General features: G+C 44.4%; 2 protein-coding genes across 2 annotated transcripts; one reads left to right on the top strand and one right to left on the bottom strand.

The window, feature by feature from the left end:
- Positions 1–86: 86 nt before the first annotated feature.
- Positions 87–10922, bottom strand: LOC148838692 (uncharacterized). Its single transcript, XM_088912001.1, has 6 exons — positions 10266–10922; positions 6142–8963; positions 3027–3166; positions 2404–2528; positions 2035–2152; positions 87–1231 (listed from the first exon to the last, which is right to left on the bottom strand). The coding sequence occupies exons 2-6, from the start codon at positions 8657–8659 to the stop codon at positions 1097–1099; spliced, it is 3036 nt and encodes a 1011-aa protein (XP_088768127.1). The 5' UTR covers positions 8660–8963; positions 10266–10922; the 3' UTR covers positions 87–1096.
- A 687-nt stretch (positions 10923–11609) lies between these two features.
- Positions 11610–24459, top strand: LOC148838691 (elongation factor 1-gamma-like). Its single transcript, XM_088912116.1, has 10 exons — positions 11610–11629; positions 13312–13446; positions 13791–13854; positions 17439–17581; positions 17947–18090; positions 18647–18776; positions 19160–19283; positions 19960–20132; positions 21763–21887; positions 22582–24459. The coding sequence occupies exons 1-10, from the start codon at positions 11624–11626 to the stop codon at positions 22738–22740; spliced, it is 1203 nt and encodes a 400-aa protein (XP_088768242.1). The 5' UTR covers positions 11610–11623; the 3' UTR covers positions 22741–24459.
- Positions 24460–24663: the final 204 nt, after the last annotated feature.

The raw sequence follows: 24663 nt of genomic DNA, 5'->3' as shown, positions 1-24663 counted from the left end.
CCAACGAGCGAATCCCTGTTCTTGAACCTCGGCCTACATTTCTTGCAAAACTGGGTGGTATTACGTAAAAAAACACAACCCCCATGTTCACATGAATGTTTTCTTTATTATGTAATAAGTTAGCAAGTCCAGTTCAAATTTTTTACACTTTTAACCGTTTCAGAAAATATTATTTAAATAACCAGTTGTTAGAGTAAATAGGTCATACAAATGGCATGGTGTTTTCTTAAATTAATTTCCAGCTGTGCTGACAGTTTTCAGAGTTTTTCAAGGATAGACAAACTTTTAAGTAAAACATTTTTAAAATATGCTTTGAGCTTTTTTTAAAAAGTCAAGAAATGGTGCAGACAATTGGTGACCAATAAGTAGTTTCTGTAATTTTTCCCGTTAAATCATTAAACGGTTTGAAAGCAGGGTGATAGGGATTTATATTTTAAAAGGAGTCAACCACCGATCAATACGGAGCTTTGTCAAAATGACTCCGAGGGATTTTAATGTAGAAGGTAGCAAAATGAAGGGTGAAGTACAGATGTTCCTTCCTGATGGACAAAGAAAGGTGTGTTATTAGCCATAATGCTGATGGGGGAGATCAAGACATACATAATAACATTCAAAAGGTTACAAACAAGACCCATCTAGCCCACTAGTTAGTAGCTAACTGATCCAAAGATCTGATCCAGCTGTTTCTTGACGGAAGTATCAGCTTCAACAACATGGCCGAGTAGCTTGTTCAGTGCTCCCAAAACATGTTTCACGAAGGCTTTAAAAAAAACTTGTCCCAAAGCCCAAGCCTCTCGAGTCATCCTATTCCATGACCCTTGTAGGGAAAACAATTAAAATGCATGAAAACCCACAGGAATATAAACAAGAAGATCCAGTCAGCTTTCTCTTGTTCGTGATGGTCTGGAGGGTTAGGACAGAGCCGTTTTTGTTCGTTCTTAGCCAGGCTTGTCAGAGGATTTTTACCGTACTGTAATGTTAAGTGCCAGTCAGACTCACAGCACTGCCATTCTCCTTCTCGGAATATCAAATGAATTTCTCCCCAACCACAAGCTGCTGGCTGACAGATCCCCGTGGCCAAGCCAAGCCCCCCTGTTCAAGCCAGTACGTTCTTGTTGATGTCGTAGGACAGCTTGGTCTTGGTGTTGCGGCCAGCGGGACTCCACTGCCGAATTTTGAACTGGCTGTGGGAGGGGCTGTCACCCATCGTCCAGGAGTTTTCCACACTCTCCTGCAAAGTGGATCGACAGAGCAAACCTCAGCACCAGTGTTACACGTCCAGACAAAATTTGACATTCCTCTTGGAATGGACCTGCTCACTCTACTGCTGATTGACTCAGAGCAGCGACAGGTCTTTTTGTAATGTGCCACACAGTTTTAATATAGCATATCCTGCAGTATACGTGCTACACTTTTAACTCTGAAAATGTAAGAGCCTCACCTGAAGGAGCGAGAGGAAACACAGAGGAACCAGAGGGAGAAAAGGTAGGATTGAGAACAAATGATTGCTCTCCTTCTTGACATGAAGACAAGCCACTACAGGGCAATTTAGGGAGATTTTAAGACTGTACATCTTCAGTATGAAATCAGGCAGGTAAAGAATTACTAATTTGACAATGCATTTGTTAGCAACTACTTTGTGTAATGTACTCAAAGGCAATAAGAGGTTCATTTGCAAAACCAGCAGTGGCTGAGCTCTACCAGCAGGCGGCACTACAGGAGTGAGATTCAAATTTCTTTAACATGCAAAAACAAATCTAGAAATGAACATCTCCTATTCGATACATGTCCCAGTAAGGAGAAAAGGGATAATGTTTTGGTTGGAAACACAAATCAAAATAAAGTAAAATTCTTATACACAAACCCAGTACAATTCACAAAAAAATATACTACTCTGGACAGATTTAAGCACAGTGCTGTGGGCCTGATACCGTCTTGGTATTTCAAGCAAGAGCAAGTATGCTGACGTGTTCCTTACATCTTCAAAATAAAAGCACAAGGTCTGTGCAAACAGCCGAGCCCTGGTGCACTCACCCTGCTGTCTGGGTCGATACGGAGAGAATGCAGGAGGAGTGTCTGAGAGACCGACTCTGCCCATTTGATTCTGAAGCCAATCATCTCATTCACATCCTGAAGCCCCTCCAGCAAGCACCTGTGAAAACGTGAGACGAAAAATCCATTCCTGCACTCCCCTGCTATCTTATTTCAGACACAAAGAGGGGATTCCCTAGTGTCCCGCACAAAAACAACTGGCAAAATATTTACTGTGCACAACGAGTGTGCAGAATCACCAAGGTATGCTTTTCCCTGAGATTGAGATCTGTGAAGACACAGTGGACGCTTCCAAGACATACACACAGGCTCTGTTAAACTAGACTACGAGCAGCTTTCTCTCTCTCTCACCGTTCTTCCCCAGTTGCATCCTTATCTCCAGGCTTTCTCTGCAGGAGCTGGTGCAGCGTAGGGACATGCTCTGCCTCGCAGAAGGAAGATCCTGTGCTGGGAAAAGATTCCTGGAACAAAGCAGCCTGGATAGAAAGAATCATGCAGTGAACATACACACAGGAGGCCGTGCTATAACTTCCCTTGTTTGTCACTGTTTACTTTTTTTAAGATACACTCTTCGCCTTGTCACTAAGGGACATTAACACAATACCAAGCACAAAATGGAGCAGGCACAAACCCAGTGGGGTGTGGTGTCATTGGCCTCTGCAGAACACAGGTAATAAGAAATGCCACAATACAATAGAAATCGAGCTGCATGCTTCTAACATCTAACATCTAACAGACATTTACTTTATTTCTGCAAACAACTGGCTTCCTCTTGAAGCTGATTTAGTCCATTCATATTTAAATTTCATGCGGTTTGAATTGGAAAGCGGAACAGAGACCAACAGACTTTAAGTAAACAGGGAACCCAAATCAGCTCATACAGGTTTCTTTTTGAAGGCGCTGGTCTGCAGCACCACCCAGAAAACAGAAATCAAGATAGGATTCCCTGAGATGTATGCTTGTGGGTAGCGTACCAGGTCCAGCGGGGTGCTTCTGGGTTCCTCCCGAGCGCTCTCGTGCCACCACTGCCCCGCTGGGCCGGATCGCGGCCATTTCTCCTCCCCTGCGTTCTGCCCATCGCTGCCCTCTTGTGGAAACGCCGTCCACACCTCCTCTGAAACATGAAGAGAGTGGGCAGCCAAGCCAGGGGAATGGCACAGACTTCATAATAATCATAACATCGCCCTAATAATAATCCTTACACTTATTTAGCGCTTTTCTGGACACTCCACTCAAAGCGCTTTACAGGTAATGGGGATCCCCTCCACCCCCACCAGTGTGCAGCCCCACATGGGTGATGTGACAGCAGCCGTAGTGCGCCAGTACTCTCCCCACACACCAGCTCTGAGTGGGGAGGAGAACAGAGTGATGAAGCCAGTTCAGAGAGGGGGATTATTAAAAGCCGAGGGGGAAATTTGGTCATGACTCCATGATTCACACCCCTACTCTTTTCGAGAAACGCCCCAGGAATTTTTAATGACCAACTAGAGTCAGACCTTAGTTTTACATCTCATCCAAAGGACAGCGCCTTTTTATTTTTTTACAGTATAGTGTCCCCATCACTTTACTGGGACATTAGGACACACACGGACCAAAGGGTGGGCGCCACCTACTGGTCCCACTAACACCCTTTCCAGCAGTAACCTCAGCTTTCCCAGGAGGTCTCCCATCCAGGTACTGGCCAGGATCAAACCTGCTGAGCTTCAGTGGGCTGTGAGTTGTTACTAACGTTGTTGCACAACTGATGGTCATATTGTTATTCACGTAATGTACCAAAACCTATAGCTAAAAGTGTAGCATTGTTGTTCTAATGCATCTAATCTGATAACTGTGGCTTTGGTCACCTCAATGAATCTGAGCTACAGGCAGGGCAAACACTACAGAAGTGAGCAGCATGCAGATGACTTACAACCAGAGGCACTGTTCTAGCATAACTACTGCTTTGGAACAGGTAAAGATTTACTCCATGGTGAAAAGAAAAGAAAAGAAAAAATACACAATGTTTTGGAACAAGAAGGCTCAACCGCTCTCTTTTCTTTTCGTTTCAGCATGGAATAAACCTTTACCTGTTCCTTTGCAGCTTGCGCTGGCTGACGTAGCTCCCTACTTGAACATCTTCAACTACGGCCTTAACTGCTCAGGTCTGCTTATTGCACAGGTAAGTGCTTATGAGGTAATATTTGATTTCTTTGCACTCAGCTAATCGCATCTGGAGAATCAAGGGGAGAATCAGGTGAAAGAATCACATAATTCCTGTTGCTGTGTGGCCTGAAATTCTTTTCTCCCAGTAGCTTTAAATGTCACATGTTGCAGCACTTTCCATTGAGCACACTGACCAGACACTGGAAGACTGGTGACTGCAATTCCATTTCTACAATGCTCTTCTGAATTTTTTTTACAGTAAGTAAATTTCGCTAACCTTATCAGTTTACATCTGAAAATATGTTCCTATATGTGCACCCGAAAACGCTTTCACTTTATTAATTTGACAATGCATGTGTTAGCGACCACTTCATGTAATATACTCAAATGCAAAAAAAGCTATTTGCAAAACCTGTCATGCCTAAAATCTGCCAGCAGGGGGCACTACAGGAGTGAGACTGTCCTTGGGTTCTTTGTTCTTCTGTTTGCGTGCGCTTGTATACAGTAAATTGTCTGCAGGTTAGCAGTACAGCTGACAGCACTATAAGAGGAGTGACACAGGCAGCTCTTGCCGGAGAGGAACACTGCTTTCTGGGTTTCACTCAGCCTAACTTCTCGGCCGCTCGGCTGCATCAGTTATTGGCGTCATTGGTTTAAACAGCCTCTCTTCCCACCACTGAACTGTCTTAATAGTGTCTACAAAACCTGCAGGGCTTCAGTTCTCCATCACCCGCAGTGAGAACCACTTTTAGTAGACAGATTGAGAAAACTCTAGTATACTTAGAAAATTATTTCAATTTTTCCCATACTTCAGTACTTATTGACCTGCCAGGCTTAACTTTCTATATTCCTTAGAAAAAAATATGAAGACTGGTGTTGCTGAATGAATAATTTATAGATCCCAGAACATTAAAAATTGCTTTTCATAATTAGGTCTGGTTAGATCAAAAAAGCACTGAGAGGGGATTAGCACCAGAAGCAGCTGGGTAAACACTGATGTAGAAGATCATCAGAAGCTCCTGATGTAGGCATGTCTAGGCTCTGATTCTAAATGTGCAGGTTTTTCAGAGAATGGGACAGAGCTCCCTTTCAAACCTTGGGCTGTGCTGAACAGGGAGACACACATGCTGTGTCCACTGTTTGTCTTCCCTGATGTTCCCTGTCTGGTTTTCCTGCCTCTGTAATGCTCTCCTCTGAGAAAGGCCTGCTGTAGGGTTACAGAGCCAGGAAATGCTCATCATCATAGATTCAGAGTCTCCCAGCAGGCCTTTAAATAATAAATGTAACAACATCAGCGCTGTATCAGATCACAGTTTTTAGACAGCAGATTTGGGTCAGGCCAAACAACACTTTTTAATTAATTATTGGTGCAGGATTGCATGCAGCTCTATCGATCTATCCTTCCTTTCATTCTTCCCCTTTTGCTGTGTGTAATACCCAGGACTGTTGCAGTGCATACTCTTTGCTTCATCACATAAAAACACGAAAGGGTGTTTAAAATGCAGCACTTGGAAAATCTCAGTAGGACGTACCTAGGCTGGATTCTTCTGTCACGAGCTACAGGATGATCAATCTGAAATTATCCATCTTTCCTCCTGAATCTTGTTTTCAACGAAAAGTAATGTATCTCTACTGTGATTTTACAGTAAATCTCGGGGGTTCTCGGGGGTCTCAGGGCCTTGTCCCTGATTATAGTTCTAAAGCACTTCCTTTCAGTTATAAAATATGAAGGATTTTCCTTCACATATTGAAAGTGTCTCCCTTGACAGGACAAGAGGAGGTGAAGAAGAGGTGTCAGTCTGATAGTCTGCATGCCCAATACCTGACAGTGTCTTGTCTTACAGCTTATTCTGAGTCTGAGTCGCTACTGCATCACCTGACCTACTGTAGGAATCACCAGTGCTCCCAGCTCCCAGCCTTCCAGCTGCAGAGTCAGACAGGACTTACCATTGCTCTCCCTCAGTCCACAAGGCACTTGGCGAAAGTCAGTGAAGCTGTCGTCCCAGGAGAAAGGCTCCCCTGCCTGCACAAAAACGCCAAACTCGTCATCTCCGGCGCCTTGTTCGATATCGGGGCTTCCCCTCTCATTAGCCGCTGCGCTTCTGTGACCGCGGGGCTCTCCCATCGAGTGCTGGGGAAGCAGGCGACCTTCAACCTCAGGCAGGGATCTCTCCTGAGCTGAGAGGGTCACCATGGTTACCGGCGCTGATGGATTAGGCCCGGCTGGGGCTCGTGCTGCTGCTGCAGTCCCAGGGCCTCTTGAGGGGGAATCGGCGCACGCAGAAAAGCAGGCAGAGTCTGCTTCCCCAGGCTCGGCGTTCCCTGCGCTTCTGCATCCACGGTCTATTCCCTCACTAAAGTCTGTTACCAGAGCCCTCTGTTTCAAGGTTCCCTCTTGGGAATTCAGGCCCGTCTCATTCCCGTCATTGTTAGTTCTCTCACGTGTGTCAGTTGTTGTGTGGCTTACAGCCTTGTTACTGTTGTAAGCATAATCTTTTGGCAGGGACACCTTCTCTGACGTTTTTGCCTTTTCTCTCCAGCATTCCCTCAGTTTTCCATCATGACTGCTTTCGACACATCTTTTGCTTTCACACCTGGGACTGCCAGCACTGCCCATTCCAGTGCTCCCAGTCATTTCCACTGGTCCGGGGCTATCCTCGGCCTTAGATCTGGAGAAATCCTCAGCACCTTCGAGCCATTTCTTTATGCATTCTGACGTCGCAAATTGTGTTGTCTGGTCAGAGCCTGAATTGCCCCTACGAAGCTCAGGGTCATCAGCACAAGTGATCTGCGGCTGCTCCCAGAGAACTGCAGAGCAGGACCGGCAGAAAGGCCTGGCTAGACCATCATCAGGAGAGCTCTGCTGCTCCCATGGGTCATCCACGTCTCTCCCTGTGTGGTCTGAGGTCCCCATCACTCGGTCATTACCAACAGACTCACTGTGAAGTTTCCCACTGAGACCCCTGGGATTCAGGCTTTCAGCTTCTTCCAGATCCCAAGAACCGTCTTGATTGTGCTGGATAAGGGAGACATTCTGGCTTGTATCATCTTTCTCTTGCCAGTCCTGTTTCCGGTCGCAAAGAGTTACCGTAACTTTGCCTTTGAAATCTCCGGTGTCCTGGTTTGTGTCTTTATCATCATCAAGGGTTAGTTTTGCTAGTCTGGCGAGTGAAGAGTTTGGTTCATGCTCACTCTGTACATCTTGCTTGGCAGCGTTCTCTGGGCTGCTGACATTACCTCTGGGCCTGGAGCACTCTGAGAGAGAGCAGCAGTGATGGTGTGGCTGAGACTGTGGTACCACAGAGGCCTCCTCTTCCCTGAAGAGCCGAGACATGTGACTGTGCTCCTTTGAAACAGCCCTCCTCATTCCCACTGGAGGTCTCTTTTGATTCCTGCTTCCTGGGCATTCTGATCCCCTCTGAACAGCACAGTTCTGCACCAACATTTGAACCTGGCCTGGCGTCGATGGGCAGTCTCTCCCATCTTTCTCCGCGCCTGTGTTCTCCAGTCCCTCTGCCTCTGGGAACTGCGGCACGGTGCAGGTTTCCGGTTTCCCTTCTCCTTTTCCTGGCTCGGTCTCTTCCCCCTGGTCCCCTGCTTCCTTCTCTTCGAAGGGAAGGGACTCTCGGGGTTCATCCCCTTTTGGGACCGGCCTCAGGTCAATGGTCACAACATCCAAAGCTGGTCCTTCCTGTCCTGCGCAACTGCCCTGTTTGCTGCCCACGCTCACTGCCCTTTCTGCCACGCCATCCGCACGGCGCTCCATCCCAGAGTAACTGGCTTCCCCTGTCATTGAGCCTCCTGGCCTTCCCCCGCCTACAAAAACAGAGTTCCCTTGCGTCTTGGTGGAGAATTCAGAGCCGATATATGGAGAAGGCCTCTTGTAATGACTCCTGGTTGCGCAGCAGTAGCTCTTGGCGTCAGACTGCAGGAAAAAGCACTGGGTCTGTGTTTTGCTGCCTTCAGAGGCTTTCAAAGTTGCCACGGTTACCAATGATCCCACATTGCTGGCTCTGCTTCTCGGGCTTCTCCAGCATATGCCCGTCGCTGCGTTAATTTGTACCCCCAGACTGAAGCTGCTCTTCACTTGAGCCGACCTGCCGACGCATTTTCTCAGGCGGGAGCCGGCGTTGGCGTTGGCGCCGGCAGGAGTGCCGTTCCCCGGTCTGGTTTTGCTCACAGTGGCCCCATCGGCTCCTTGGGGACAAGGCCGGTGGTCGCTCTTGGGAGCGGCGGCTCTCTTCCTGCCTTTGGCGCAGACGCTGCTGACCGCCCAGCTCCTAAAGCCCTTGGTTTTCGGTGCCGGGCGCGCAGTGCCGCGGAATTCCTGGAAGGAGGCGACCTGCAGGAGGCTGGTGAACGGCGGGCCGCCACCTTCGGCCCCAGCTTCCGAGATGATCTTCCTGCTGCTGGTGCGGCCCCTCTCCAGGCACGAGTAGTTGTTGTTGTTGTTTTGCTGTAGCATTTCTGTCAGCTCAGAGGAGCAAAGAAGGCCAAGAAAAAAAGGTTCATTGGACACTGCCCTGCAGCCGTGCTGGTAGAGCCAATTCTAAAGGCAGAAAGCCAGCGTGGGAGTCGTAGGAAAGAGACCTTTTCTAGTCTGGCCTTTTCAGAACGCTTCCCTGTAACCGCAGCGTGAGACACATTCCTTCCTCACAGGGCTGGAAAATCTTCCCCAATGCAGCGGATGACTGGCTTCATGTCTTTCACTAAAATGTAGCGGAGATCTCTGTCCAGCTCTTCGCACGCCAAATATCCTTAACTGGAGCCTGGATGCAAAAAAAAACCTGTTGTAAGTGCACTGGACTTCCGTATAGTACAAACAAAATGGGATGAGTAATTAAATGCATTAATGGTCACTGCAAATGAAGTGTCTTTTAAAAATGCATTGCCCGTGTTTCCAGACCACACTATGAATCTACATGCATTACTTATAAAGAGGCACTTATTTTAAAAGCTTGAGCACAGAAGATACATCTATAGCGTGTGAATTCCAGCCAGATGCCTGCCTGACCCTCGACTGCAGTCCAGCACAGGAAAACTAGACAGACACAGACTTCAAAGGTTTCAAGAGCCCTCTCTCAGTCTTCCACAGCACACCTCTCACTGGATAGATATCTGTTGACAGCTTGTCATTTCTTTAAGCAGGACGTATTATACATTTCAGATGAATCATACACCAAGCATTCTTCTTAAAAAAAACACGCAGTGCTAAAGAGAGAGCTTTTTTTTTCAGATAATTATATAGAATTAAAAAAAACGTTTGAGTCAGTTATAAAACTAGACGAGCTGCCTTCTAAACACAGTGCTGAAGTATAACCCACACTTTAGATGGTAATTTATATTCCAACAAATACACATTTCATCACATAGTTACACCTCATGATGTAAATGCAGTTACAGTAGGCTATTAAATCCTTAATATAATGCATTAGAAATATGAATGTGTTGTCTCAAACAAATTCGACATTTTAAGATGCGGCATATACATTAAATGCAGATCCCTCGTTCTTTAATATCATCAAGACGCTCTAAATAAAAATATGTACAATCTCTTAAAATACACGTTTTAATACAGTAATAACTATCGTGTTTTACACAGGAGTAATTTTTTTAAAATCGATTTTTTTTCATAAGGTTCGTGTCACCACAATCTAAAATAATAACACGTACAGTACGCGACCGTATTCGGATATGAGCAAGTTATTTTCATAATAGTAGCAAACTTAGCCGAAAAACGGAATTCTGAAAAAATAGGCTGTAGACTAAGGAATTTTGCACTACCACATTAAGATGACAGATTATACAAATCATGATAAATTTTAATATATATATAATTCGATTTAATTTTCTGGAACAAAAAAATGATATTTTAAGCATTTGCGATTTATGCAGTTTCTCCGACGTTGTCCGATGTCTTCACAGCGAGACTATAGCGCACACAAATTAATCAGACAAACCCGAATATATCGAAATCCTAAAAAAAAAAAATGTCGTTCATCAGCCGCATTTCATTATAAGAGATGTTATCACGTACATCACCGGCGGTTCGGATTCTGTTCTGCGCTCACCTTGTCCCCGATTCTACACCGCTCCGCCAGCACCGAACACAGCGCGTCCCTGTGCCATCCGGTTTCACCTTGAATCCGCCGTTCTGCCTCCTGACTCGTCATATATCTCGATGATCGTTTTCTGCTATTCTTTTTTTAAGCACAAAGGGGGCCTTTCCAAACGCCAGAGCGACGGCTGCTCGCCGCATCCGCGATTAATTTCGCCGCTGAAGCAGGCGCGATGGCACGGCGGTGTGATTATTGTTGTCGCCGTCTGCGCCTGTGATCTCACTGGAGTCTCGGGGCGGCGCGGTTTGGCCAGCTTTGGAGAATTACGCATAGCTGCAGCAGTGGCGTGCGTGAATGTACTGGGTCCAGGTAGTTAACTTCCATCCCACACGCTCAGCATAATAGCATCACAGCCCGTCTCCTCGCAGGAAGACGAAGCATGAAAAACACAAAGCGCGGTGGTTTGGAATGCCTTAACCATAAATAGTATCCATATTCAGGCAAGAGACCAAGTATATTTAGACTTCCTATTGTTATACCCGCTAATTAAAAAAAAAATGATTTGCAGTACAGAACTAAAGACCTCTGTTTTTTTTTTTCTAGGCGAATGAATCGTTGTGCAGCGTGTGCCAGTCAGATTCCGCCGATGCGTAAAAACGATTACCCAGTAATTTTTTTTCTAGGTCATCTTCGTGACTTCAGTAGACTTTGGATGGAGGCAGTTGCCATAGCAACCCTCCGCGAAGTTCATCTCACGATGTGAGGTTTCGTGGGGGCCAGACCACGCTCTCTTCCGCATAGAAGTAGTACTAACCGTGGGCACTTTGGAGAGTCGAATGTTACTCCCATAACCTTTTTGCTTTGTAGTACATCCCCCAGTATCAAACAAAATAGGAAAGTGCTTTAAAATAAAAGTGATAAAGGTATCCTAGATGTTGCTTACAGAAATAACTTCAAATTAAAGATTTGATTCGTTCTCGTTTTCCTGGGTTTTCCTTTAAAGGACAAAGAGGCAGCTATTTCTGCCGTATTCACGTCAAACGGTGAAATGAGAAGGAATTCACAAGCAATCACTGCAAATAGCAATTAACGATTTCAGACTTTTCAAAATGATGCCCGATATAAAAAGCCGTGCATCCAACAATTATTGTTTATTTTAACCATTTAAATCTTAATCTAGATTTGATATATTTCTTCTTCAGACTTTTTATGTGCTCTAGACTCTTTTATTTGTAGCTCTGAACTGGCCATGAATTCAGTTATAAGCCCCTCCTATTCCATCGGGCATTTATTTGCGACAGTCGTTCCCAGTGTGTGTTTTCAGGGAATGCAGGAGCGGGCTGGTTTACGGCTGTCTGCGCTGGTGGAAAATGGCGGTAGGTGGAGGCGTTTGCCAGCTCAGATAGTTACAGTTTTAAGTGAAATGCAGTGATTTATAACCCGGTTTCAGCTCTTCTTGTTGCATCTTGAAGGAGGAAGCCTAGAAAGGGTATGTTTACGCACAGTGTGTTTTTTTTTATTTTGTTTTAAACGTTAAAGTAATCGGTTAGCGCAAGGGTGGAGACAGAACTGGCTGTAAACTCTGGAAGCGAGGCAGCTGGTGGGCAGCTGTTGTCCGACATTGTGCTTGCACTTTCCAGCGGATTTAACTTTCAAGCTCCAAGTAATGGGCAAGCACTTTCTTTGTGAAGGTGCTACAGGTTTGGTTTACTTAGGTCACAAGTAGGGCGGTGCGTCGGTTCCTCTCAAACCCGAAGCGCAGCGTTTCGGATTTGGAGCGCTCCTCAATTGAATTTCAGTCTTCACATTTTTCAGTGTGCAGTGAACCTCTAGCTCTTCACTGCTTATGCCATCTTGTGGAAAGCAATGGAAACAGTTTAAAATGCCCGAACCAGAAACATTACCATGTCTTTCAGATCTTAAGCTCCGAGTAAAACAGAATTGGCACACATCCAGGTCATCTCCTGAAAAGCTTTCCCGAGCTGTTCGTGGTGGTTATGTTGGTTTCTGCCCGAAACAAATTATCCCCCGGGATTAAACAAGATTGAATCGGGCAGTTGAGCTCAACTGATCAAATCCAAAACCGTGACTGTCGGGAAGCCGAAAGCCATTAGTTTCGCAGAGGGTCAGCATTTTAGGGTAACCACTGGCGAACTGCGGTGTTGCATGTCGTACGTCAAAGCTGCAGGAGGTGGTTAGTCTCGCAATACCAATGGTTTCAACTATTTTAGAATTCTTGATGGAAGAAAATGCTGAGTTTTTCTTTAAAGCAGAGGTGACTAACCCTGGTACCGGGACTCCCTACAACCCTTAATTGTTTTGAGGTAAATGTCTTAACTGAACCAACAAGTTGCTTTGTTGGTCCCTTAGCAGTTATTTCCTAAGTGACTCTCCTTAAACGTGATGGTTAAAGGGCATCCTTCAATATTTTGTGACTTTAAAAAACAATTAACTGTTCAGGTTTAATTTACACCAGAGTATTATATTTTGAGCACTAGAGTGGTCTACAAATGTCACTGGACACTAAGAGCGGTTACTATGGACTGGTTTTGCCAATAAGACCTGCACCGTTCTCTTTAAACCAGTAGTTCCCAACCCTGGTCCTGGAGGAAGGCAGTCTTGTTTTGTTTTGTTTTTTTTTAATCCATTGAAGTTCTTTATTGATTCTGTGCTGTGAATTTGTAACTAGCATCAACCAATTACCAGTTCCAGCACTTGATTTCGTGATATGTGGGACTGACTGAAGATGGAAATGAAGTCTAAACAAGGAAGCGGCTTGGTCCTCCATTAGCGCTGGAGGTCTAGAGCTCGCCCTGGATGAACCAAAAGGTGTTCCTTCTGTACTGGGGATTGGGAACCATTGACGTAACCGAAATCAAAGACCTGTGCTTAGTGGGGTCTAAGAAACCACTGTAATGTTTACTGTTGTCCTACGGAACCCACAGCTGAAACCGGGTAGAGGGTCCTGTCAAACAGTTAACGCAGTTTGGCTGTGGAATAACACTGTTCATCTCCGTCTGTATGTTGGCAGTTGCTGTTTAAAGTTTTGTTTCGGCAGACTCTTTACACATATCCCAATTACTGGAGGTCTTATCCTGCGCTGATTGCTGCCCAGTACAGTGGGGTACAGATTAACGTCGTCTCGGCGCCTTTGGAGTCAGATGCCTTTTTATCCAGGTTTCCATTTGGAAAGGTAAGATTGGCTGTGCTTGTGTGCAGTCTTTTTTTTTTTCTTGGATTAAATTTGGAATGGGAAAACTGGTCCTTTTGTGCTTTTAATGTTATAGAGCCCTCAAGAAAGCTAAAACTACTGAATCTTAATTTTAAGCCAGATGTACCTATAGGTTCCATGTTTGATTTTATAACTTGTGAGGTTTCCTTTACAGCCTCTGTAAATACTCAAACTGAAGAGCACACCAGTTTTTTTTTATTGAAGGTTTTCTCTGCAGTAGCTTTTTTTCAGGGCTTAATCAGTTTGTCCTGATTGCTTTTGGATGCTACTCCTGTATGTGACTTTTTTTTTTCCCCCCGCCACAGGTCCCAGCTTTTGAAGGCGAAGATGGCTTTCAGATTAATGAGGGCACTGCTATCGCTCACTATGGTAAATGGTTTGCAATTTCAGACTATGAATGCATGTTACCCCGATACACTGCTTTCCACATCTTGAGTGGTTCTTGTTTGTAGTGTCCTTTGCCGGTATGCACATGGGACTGTAGCATGGGAAAAGCTTCTCCCCAGTTTCAGGAATGCCCCCGCTAGCTCACCCTGAGTGTACCCCTGTGATGTGGAAGAAAAAGGGAACAGTTTGCATAAAGCAACAGTCACAAACTGGGTAACCACAGTCTGAAGCCCTGTCTTTTCTAGATGAGGAGACTTGGCAAGGTTAACTGGAAAAAAACGCAGGGAAGTCCAGATCTCCACTGAAGTGATCTCTGGGTGGCTGAAAGCATGTTGGGGGGGGGGGGTCCATGAATTGACATCTCTTAAGCAGATGAATTGGTTAGTTAGTAATCTACTTTTGTATCATGATTAATGTGCTTGAGGGATTAAACAAATGGTGCAAGAAGGTTTTTTTTTAATGTGGGATAAATCAATCTTGTATACTACTCCTGCTTAACACTAGAGGGCAGTAAATATGGCATTGGGTTTTAATGGTGAAAGTCCCTGTTGTACAGATGTATAGAGCCTCTTGTGTTGTTGCAGATTGTTTTTTACTTGCAAAACATTGGAATGCTTTGTTAATACCACAGTTTGTCTTGCTCAGCAGCTCTCGGGACTACCTGCCCTAATGTACTTTGCACGCCCAGTCATTGGCTGCTGAAATAGACGGCTTACTCTCTTCTGCAACATTTTACTCATTTCATCTGGCACTTGATGCCTCTCTGCTTAGTCTGCCTGGGTTTGTACTTTTAAAATCCCTTGTTTAACTCTTAATATGCCTTGGTACCCCTTCTTGAAATTGGCTTGACAAACTTCCTTACTTGCTAAACAGAAATTGCCTCTTCAAATATGTAGATGTATAACGAGCAACACTGATTTAGAGCATTGCTATCCAGTTCAAGTGGTTGGAACTTAAATCCCTCATTTGCCCACCATTTCTGATTGTTTTTGTCTCGGTTAAAAACACTTTCCCTTGCTTGGAGTATGTATACTTCCTTAATGAAGGTCCAGTTGAGCTGAAAAAGCAGTTAAGTTTTATGCTAACTCTTCACCCTGAAGGGTTTTCTGTAGAATTCTGGCCCTTCCACAGTCATTCTTTTTTTTGGAAAATTAGGTGGGTGGGGGGGGGGGGTGACACTGCAGGGAATTCAGAAATGCATGTCATTTTTAAAATGGCCCTTATGAAAGGTTTCGAAAGTTACAAGCAGCAGTCAGATGGGGTGATTGTGCTGAAGAGCCCTCATAAAAAAGCAGACTCTTCCTTGTCCTGGAAGTCTTCCTGTCCAGCTTGGTTTCAAATCCAAATAGTGGTTGAGCTGTGTTTTAAGTTTAAGGCAGGGAGGGGAATTTAGCAACTGCCCAAAAAAGGGCATTGCTTAATCTCAGTGGAACTGTATCCAGGGTGGACATTTTCTTAGCTCTTTTCCTGTTGAGCTTCACCCCATCTCTTGCAAAGATTCTCGCCATGCCACTTAAACAGTTTTTTTTTTCCAAAGGTAACAGAAAAGATAAACTGTAGTGCTGAGCTCTTTCATAAGTGTAAGCGGATGTATAATGTGGAGTAGGCTTAGGGGGGGAATAAGCTTCACCTGTTGAGGTGACCAAGAGCAGGGCTATTTCATTTGTCTAAAGAGAGCATTGTTGCAGCCCACCACTTAATCACTGGTCCACTGTGTGTGGTGCAGTACATTTAAAATGTGCATCACTTATTTCTGAGTCGTGTAGGGTTGATTCTGTTACAGCTCCTGTTTCCTAGATAAACAGCAGTTCCTTTTCCTGCTTGTCCTTGGCCAGTAAGGTTGGCCACGGCCTGTGTCGGTGTCCAGTACCCGATTTTGTATGTGCAGGCCAGGGTGGGTGTGTCAGCTGTCCTGCCTGTCCAGCCACAGGAAACTCCTCTCTGATTAGGATGTCCTGTTTATGATGGAGCCACAGCTTGACTCTGAGGCTGTTTCACCATGAGCCTCCTCCCTGCTCTAATCTCCAGGCAAACACTTCGCCAAACCCTTCCATTCTTTTGCAGGAGAAAGCCATGTCGTCTCAAGTTTAACGGAATAAGATTATTAATAGAATATTTCTCTTCTTGGACAGAATTAGCTGTGTGGTCAAAACTCATGTTTTGTGTTCAAGTCTCAAAGCACAAATCGTGCCATTTTTAATCCTTAACGGCTTGTCTCGAGTCCAGTCATTTGATTGCATTCCAGTACATTTTTTACTTGGTTACTAGCTTGTTTTAAAAGTTTAGTTTAGGAAACGGCAGGAGGCATTTCTGGCTGTAATAGCTTGAGTATGTGAACTTCCTGTTTAGCCTACTAAGGTTTCCTCTAGTAAGGAATTGACCATGGAATGCTACTATCTTTTAATGTAGAAACGCCTGTAATCTAATTGGTATGCAGTTTGAGTATTAAACTGTAAACCCCTATGTAATCTGGTTGTGCATGTTGCATTCTTATGCAGTCACTCCACCTGTTCATCCACATTTTGCTCAAAAGCTACCTTTCTTTCCTTTAGAAGGGAGATGTGAACTTGACTTTCCTCCCACTTGTTTTTAGTCTCTTGAATGCGTATAGCTCCTCGGCAGCTCAAGACCATTGAATAAAAGGGGAGGAAGGCCAAGCATTTGCAATCCTGTAAAGTAAAATAGCAGAAAATGATGGGGTGGAAATGGCAAAGCTGTTAACTCCCTTACTGTGTTTTAAGGTTTTGTTTTTTAAAATTGCCTTAGGCGTTGGAGACCTTCCTGCATTAAAGGTATTAACCCCCTTTTCTCCTGTTTGAAGCTCAGGCCAAAGTTGAAACTGTTAGAAATACAAAACAAATGCATTAAATAACGCAAGGTGCTTGTTACCTTTAAGAAACTTACATGTAGGCACCAGTTTTGACTGCCAGTCCATGAAAACAGAATATTATAGGAACAAACAATATGGTCCCATAGACATCAGTCTACTTTGGTTCAGTACCCAACTCCTGCCCTTTGCCAAGAAGGACCAGACTTTCTCTGTACAATTGTAAGCTAAGTGATTGTGTCCCCTGTAGCCTGGTTCACGGTGGGTATTGTCATTCTGGCCTCCATTGATGTTGATCCCAGCAGCCTCTGGGAGAAGTCCTAACATTAAGACCTCCGATTTGTCAGATCCTGTGCTTCCTTTTAACCCCCTCAGCACTATGTTCCTCCATCTTAAAGGATAATGGGAATCATTACCTATACTGTAGTTATGCCCAGTACTTCAAAGGGTAGTATTCTACACCAGGCGTCTTGTTCTGATTTCACAGTAGGCTTCACTGGTGGAGGACTAAAGGATGAGGAGAAAAGGTTCTGTTGATCAGAGATGGATTTTGTTGTGTTGGGGGGGGTGTTTCAGTTTTCACCACAGCATAGAGCTTTCAATTTTTTTGATAGTGAATTAGTGTTTCTCAGAATACTGGGATCCAGTCTCATGCTGCTTTAACTTCATGGTTTTTGTGCCCTTAGACTGATCTGGGATGTAATTGAATACTTTAATGTGTTCTTAACCATCTTTTCAGTGTCCCCTGAAAGTTTACGAGGATCCTGTCTTCAAGATAGTGCCTTGGTGCAGCAATGGGTGAACTTTGCCAACAGTGAGATTGTGCCCTCTGTTGCCGCCTGGGTCTACCCAACTCTGGGTGCTGCAGACTACAACAAGCAGGTTAGAGCTGATGTGGGGGGTAGGGTGGTGTCTAAATTTTTCCTCTCGGCTCATAACATTTAATTCAAAATGGGAGTCTTTATTCCTCGATGAAAACAAGTCCGTTTGGTGAAATATTGAGTTAAGGTGGGAGGGAGGGAGTGGTTGTGTAGTGGAGTTTTTACGGAAAGAATTAAATTTCAGCCTGCTATCACCTAGATGTCTGAGCCTTACTGCATTTTGTACATGCTTAAGAACCAGCAGCCCATAATTTAAAGTTTCACAAATCAAGTGCAAGTAAGTTTTAATCCATAATTGATAAAATCAATATCCATCGGGAAGGTCTACCATGAAGTAAGGTAGGATATTTTGGTCTGTTGCAACAGGCCACCGAGCGTGCCAGGGAACATCTCCAGGGAGTGCTGTCAGTGCTGGAAGAGCACCTGAAGACCCACACGTTCCTAGTGGGGGAGAGGGTGACCCTGGCAGACATCTGTGTTGTGTGTGCCCTGCTTCTTGCCTACACACAGGTCGGGTGACCCTAGTATTCACTTACTCAAATCAAACTTCAGTTCAATTAAGGACCAATTTGAATATGTTATTCTCCAAATGAGCTCCTGCTTTGTGAATTTCCTCTTGCTTGTCATATTTGTCAAAGCCCTGATTTCACTGTTCTTTACCACACGTGACTGTTAACCACTAGACCTGGTGCATAAGGATTAAGATTTGCCTGTAGTAGAGGTAGCTTTGAGGTCGAAACAAATGTACATGTCATCTAGTGCATAAGACCTTGTATGCAGTTCTTTAAATAGTTCTGGTTACTGTTACAAAAGATTGCTGCTGTCACTCTGGGGGGCTTCTGGGGGCAGAGTCCTCAACCGAGAACTGGATCTCAGTCTTGAAAGAAACTTTCTCTGTTCAAGACCCAGCTGGTTGAGATCCTTGGATAAAATGGTTATTGACAAGCAAGATGGGGGTGGGGGGTGGGGGGGGGGCAATGGCTGCCTATTGCAGCCACTGAACATTGGGTTGCAAGAGTCTTGAAGTTTTAGTCTTTACAGAGTCTCCTGTTCTCCAACCTGTTAGGTTTTGGATCCGCCTCAGCGGGAGGGCTACGGCAGTGTGACACGCTGGTTCTGCACCTGTGTCCAGCAGCCCCAGTTCAGCCAGGTGCTGGGGGAGGTCCAGTTGTGTGAGAAGGCTGCTGAGTGCGTGGGTAAGTAGGGCCACAGCTGGCTAGTCATGCTCTGCTCGGAAACGCAACATCTAGCCATCGGTTTTACTCGGGCTAAGATGGTAATAGCAGATCCTGAAATGTGAAAGGATCTATAGTGGGGTAAACTAAATCCTAGAAATATGAATTTTTCCCATCTCCCTGATGTGGAATTTTTCAAAATTAGCTTCTGCAACAGCTTCAGAAACGGATTTTATTAATTTATGAGCTTTCTTAAAAAAAATAGACATTTTTAGGTTGAGAGAGTGGAGGGCAAGTTATACTAGTGTCTGAAGTTTGCATGAAGTCAAGCTGGGATTTTGTAAATCTGAGGATCCTCCGGGTTGTACAGGACAAGTTTATCATGGACCACTTTCTCCACGCAGGCAAAAAGGTTCCTAAGAATGACCCTCCCAAGGAGGAGGCCGAGCAGGACGCGCTCGATCCCACAGAGGAGGCCATGGCAGCCGAACCCAAGGCCAAAGACCCCTTCGCTAGCCTTCCTAAGAGGTACAGAACCTGACAGCTGGGTTTCTGAAAACCCATTTGTTTGGTTTACTGCCTGTGTTTGGAGGCACAAGAGCAGGGCTTCCACCTGTTTGTTAGAGGGACTTGCTTCCATTTTCTCATCTATTTCCTTACAATAGAGGACCTGGAACTCTCCTTCTGTTCTTTTATTCCAGGCAAGGTCACTAGCATAACTGAACCCTGGTTGACCTCAAGATAACTTGACTTCTTAATTTCAGTTCCTGAACTATTAGGCAACCACCAAATTGTTCGTAGGCCTTTAAAAGCTGAGTTAAGCAACATGCTTCCTTCTTGAAGAGAATTTTAAATCGGACCCATCTATATCTCTAAACCAACTGCTCTCCAAGGGTTTGGTTTTTAAAGACATGACCTGTGCAGCTGATTAATCTATTCTCCAGGCCTATCCGGGAGAGTCTAAAAACTCTGGTAAAACTGGCCCTCAAAGGTGTGACTGCCTTCATCTGTAAAGCAGTGATTTTTTTTTTAGACTCCGCAGATACTGCTAATTGGTTGCTGCATTGCTTCATGAGACTTGTGATTCTTTTCCCAGCACTTTTTTGATAACTTGTAAATGGTGAAGGAGGATTCTGACACCTTTTCTAGCTGCTGGGGAAAAGGTGGTGTAAAAAAGGCCAAGGGGAATCTGCTCATATTGCAGCGCCTTCGCACTGGATGAGTTCAAGCGCAAGTACTCCAATGACGACACCCTGACTGTGGCTCTTCCTTACCTGTGGGAGAACTTTGACCGAGAGGGCTGGTCACTGTGGTACTCGGAGTACAGATACGCCAGTGAACTGGGCCAGGTCTTCATGAGCTGTAACCTCATCACAGGTGTGTAATATGTCAGTTCCAAAAGTTGCAAAGCAGAAAACTCTTGACAAGTGTTTTTTGTTCTTCACCTTACAGCCTATCCAGAGGGCAGTGAAGTTAATTCCAGAGTCTTAACTTATGTCTTCCCATGTATACCTGTATACAATTTAAATTTCCAGACCACAGGTTAGTCTTATATGCTAGGATCTATGAGACGTCCCTTTTAGGAAAGGTGCAAGCCCTGACTGTTGTATTGAAAGAGCTCCCTTTTGGCCACTGTAGAGGGGAGAAACAGCACTATGCTGTAAATGAAGCATGTCTGTGTTTTTTTTGCTAACTGTAGATGAGGCAGGGGGGACAAGGGTACAGCGTGGATGTTGCTCACATCTCATACTGCACTTTAATTACCACTCTGTTGCAATGCAAATCGACAGGCGTGGTGACGAGGGTGCAGAGATCATTGTGGCTCTTCACCGCCAGCTAGTCAAACCATACTAGACATGGCTATTGGAGAGGCCACAACACTGACTAAACTTTTCTTTCTCAATGCAAGAGCTGCATTTAGACTTCTTTCCTTGCTGGTTGGGTGATGGAGAAAATCTTACTGTCTTTATATTAAAGGAAAATGGTATTAATAATAATATAAAATAAGGTTTATAGCGCCTTTTAAAGGTGGCTTCTCAAAGCGCTTTACAGAATGAGAACAACAATAAATAAAAAATACACAAGATAAAACACAATTACAATATACAGAGGAGACCGTGGTGTTGGACAGTACCTTCATCTGAGCTATCTGGAAGCCCTTGAAGTTGAAAATGTAGTCTGCCAGTTGCTTTTTGCAAAAATACAACTTTACCCCAGCAGTGATTTAATCAGCATGGTCTTGTTGTTTTGGCAAAATGGTGAATTTGAGTTCCTTGCAGTGGCGTCATGAAAGTCGTGCCATATTTAGCTGTTGTAGTCTCATGTTGGGCATGGTGGATTTAGTTTGATATGGAGTACAGAAGTCCTTGCCATAGTGCTAGGTTTTAGAACAGCTGATGATGCCAAATACAGTGGCTACATTAAATTTGTAACTCTAGTATAATGTTATATGCATGTGCAGATCTATGGTAAAAGTGCCTTAAATGGCCATTACTATGGTGGATGTATGTGCCCAGTTAAAGTTGTGCTTTGTTTCACAAGATAATTGCTTTCAAACACCTCAGCATGAATGCGAGTCAAATGACTTTAGGCATAATCACTAATAAGAAAATGACCTACCTGAGTAATAGGCAGATCAGTAGACCTTGAACATTCTCCCCTTGTACTTTGTCAGAACGAAAGGCAAGGAATTTTAATTGTCCCCGTTAGTGACTTGGAGCCATTCATTCCAAATCCTGGCCTTATTCCATCAGTACTCTCCAATATAACCTGGGTATTGAGCCGTGTGCACAGCTCATCTATAGGAGTCTTAAAATTTAATCTGGAAATTGAAAGAAGGTAGAAGACGGAATCCTTCAATAGTTATATCAATAAGATAGGAATGGTTTAACCTTGGCTCAAGTAGAGGCATGTTAGATTTTGGAGTACTGCTGTATTGTTTGGTCAAACCAAGTAGTGCAAATTATGCTGGGCCTGTGCAGGTCCACTAAGGTTATTGCTTCTGTAGGCATGTTCCAGCGTCTGGACCGGCTGCGGAAAAACGCCTTTGCCAGTGTGGCTCTGTTTGGTGAGGATGGAGACAGCTCCATATCGGGCATCTGGCTTCTCCGGGGGCAGGACCTGGCATTTGAGGTGGGTGAAACTGATGATGGTCCATCTTGGACTAGGACAATGCTTTCCTGGTGATAACTGGTTTTAATGGGACTAACCAGTGATCAGCCGTGGTCATGGATAGCCACTGACCTGTGGATTTCATGGCTAAACACCTCTCAAGTTAAGACCAATGAAAACAGAAGCCTCAGTGGTACTTTAGGACTGGGGATAATTGTGCCTTGTTTTTCAAATGCTTCATTCTCCTGTAAAAGATTTGGCTCTCCAGGGCCCACTTGTTTTTTTTGGTAGGAATTTTCTTTTGGAAAGGAAAGCGATTAGCAAGGAAGTCTATCCTACACTTTCCTAAGAAAAGGAAATGCTCGTATTTTTCTTTGTGTCCTTTTGTGGCTCTTCAGTTCAGACAAGCTCTGCTGGGGCCTTGCATTGGTCAGAGGCTGGATCGTGGCTACGGTGCTACAAGAGCACCAGGGTCAGAGAAAATCTGCTTGCGTGCTTCTGGCATGAAGGAGAACTGGCAAATGTTGACGCTTGGTTATCTCTACCAGACCCCCTCCCCCCAAATTGCTCATTTTGAGCACTTCCCAATGAGTTCCCACACAGCCATGTAGCCAGGTCCTGCAAATTGGCTTTCCGAATGTTAAAAAGTGAAAAGCAAGTGTTGGAAGTGCTATGGGCCCTGTGCGGAGGTCCTCACCCTGGCGTTGTTTTGCAGCTGTGTGACGACTGGAAGGTTGACTATGAGACGTACACCTGGAGGAAGCTGGATCCTGACGAGGAGGAAACCAAGATGCTGGTGAAGGAGTACTTGTGCTGGGAGGGCGAGTTCAAACACGTGGGCAGGTGCTTCAACCAGGGCAAGATCTTCAAATGAGAATTCAGTCTTTCACACCTCTGCCTCTTTGTGTGAACCAAGAATGCCAGGCAAGCCCTGCTGCTGTGTTCTTGATACTGGAAATCTGTTTCCCAAAACCTAAAGGGAACCTGCTGCTATAGTACCTATTGTATTTTTCATAGGTCTCCTTTAAAATGGTATTTCAGAATACGTTAGGTGTATTGATTCCTTCTCAGTATCATTTGCAATAAAATGAGAGTACATTTCAGATGGGGGGGAAAAAAAACTAGCAGTTTGGAACAAGTGAGAACCTAATGTGCTATTGGTCACTTTCCATGGTGTCTAACCCCCAGAAAGCTAACTGTTTAAAAACTATGCAAGTTTCAGGAATATGCTATTTTACCAATGTAAAGACGGTCAAGCATCATGCCATTCTTGTACTTGAATAAGAACTGAAGCTTGAAGATTACTTATGGTCTGAAACTTGGTAACATAACTGTCCAAAAACCCATGCTCTGAATTCTCATCTTCTATTTTGGATGAAAATTGCTCTGCAAGTTTTGAACGGCCTGTTTTTCAGAGCATACTAAGACTGTATGTTATGGGGAAATTTTATAAAAATGAATTTGAATCGGCTTCTTGGAGACTGCTTGAATAAGCTTGTAATTTAGTTGGTTGCTAATGTAAATGTCGCTGCATTAGAAATATAATGGGTCCATTCATGTCCTAGTTAAAGAAAATGCGTAATTTTAAGGAAGCAAGGCTCTTCATGAACAAGTTCCATCCTGCTTTGATCCTTTTTTCCAGTGACAGAGCAATTGATAACCTCTGCTTGCATAAAGTGAATGGAGTGCTTTGTGGCGCTATGATTCACTCTGTAATGCTGTTTGCTTGCATTTATCCAATGCAGTCATGCAAGGAGATCTGTTAAACATTTGTTCAGAGCACTTAGGAAGGTGAATTTCTAACTGATGCAACAAGTTTCATGCCAAACTGACTGTCACCTAGGATAATGTGACTCCATGCAGCCTCAAACTACTGTGGGCAAGCCTAAATTGAGAGAATATTCCTGATCTTAAACACTCCAGGCCATAAAACAAACAATAGACCATTTTAGATATTGGCACTAACAATCTAGTAGGAGGGTGGAGAACAGTTGCAGTGCAAATTCTTGGATTTTTGTTCGCCTACGTGTTCTTTTTGAATTATTGTATTGGGCTTGGTGGAGATACCAAAGCTGAAATGAATTACTCCAGGAATGTACCTAATTTTGCTCTGCTGGTATCGGGGAACAAAAGAGCACAAGCTATTCGTGGGCATGCTCCTGGTTTTTATGTGGATGTGCAGCCTTCTGTCTGCTTTGTCTTGATAATCTTGAGGGATGCCTTAATGCTTAACTTGTTGGAGATGCTGAATTCTGCCATGTTTAAAGATTTAGAACCCAGCTTTAAAATGGAAGTTACTCCTTAAAACGATAAAAAAGGTCCTGTTAATATGGATTACGTCGCAAAGCAATTGCTCCTCTCTCCCAATGTGAGGGTATTGCGTTAGGGATTTTTAAAACGTTCCCATGCTCCTCATTGAGAAGCGTCAGCTCTGAGATTATTGCTGTTCTGTGCCACAGAGCAAATGTTCTTTTTCAGCTTTGGTCAAAATGTTTGTCAAGGTGGGTGGGATGTGATCATTACAGTGTTAGAATTGCAACAGTCTACCTCAACGCTACCAATGATTGTCCTGTCAATAAAGAGCAATTCAAAAGACTCTTGTCTGACTTGACTGATTTTGAGAAGAGTGCTGTTGGCTCTGAACCATACAGGTATTCATGAGTTTGTGGAATTGGGCAGGAGCTGCAAAGTGGTCCTTAATGCCCTGCAGTTCAGACGTCTCTCCATTGGAGTGTCAGGCCTTACACTTGTGTACCAGGGATGCAGTCAATTGACAATCACTTCCATGTCATTGTTC

The sequence above is a fragment of the Atractosteus spatula genome, chromosome 3 (genome assembly GCF_055471065.1).
Source record: "Atractosteus spatula isolate fAtrSpa1 chromosome 3, fAtrSpa1.hap1, whole genome shotgun sequence".
Classification (NCBI taxonomy): Eukaryota; Metazoa; Chordata; class Actinopteri; order Semionotiformes; family Lepisosteidae; genus Atractosteus; species Atractosteus spatula.
This window is presented reverse-complemented; position numbering and strand designations above follow the sequence as displayed.

Excerpts from the sequence above, each read along its gene's own strand:
- LOC148838691 (XM_088912116.1), top strand. Across the intron at positions 13,855-17,438 it reads CACTGCTATCGCTCACTATG|TGTCCCCTGAAAGTTTACGA; the intron begins GTAAATGGTTTG and ends CCATCTTTTCAG. Across the intron at positions 18,091-18,646 it reads TGCTTCTTGCCTACACACAG|GTTTTGGATCCGCCTCAGCG; the intron begins GTCGGGTGACCC and ends CCAACCTGTTAG.
- LOC148838692 (XM_088912001.1), bottom strand. The coding sequence starts at position 8,659 with ATGCTACAGCAAAACAACAACAACAACTACTCGTGCCTGGAGAGGGGC. Across the intron at positions 3,167-6,141 it reads TGGACTGAGGGAGAGCAATG|AGGAGGTGTGGACGGCGTTT; the intron begins GTAAGTCCTGTC and ends TTCATGTTTCAG. Across the intron at positions 2,529-3,026 it reads GAAGCACCCCGCTGGACCTG|GCTGCTTTGTTCCAGGAATC; the intron begins GTACGCTACCCA and ends CTTTCTATCCAG.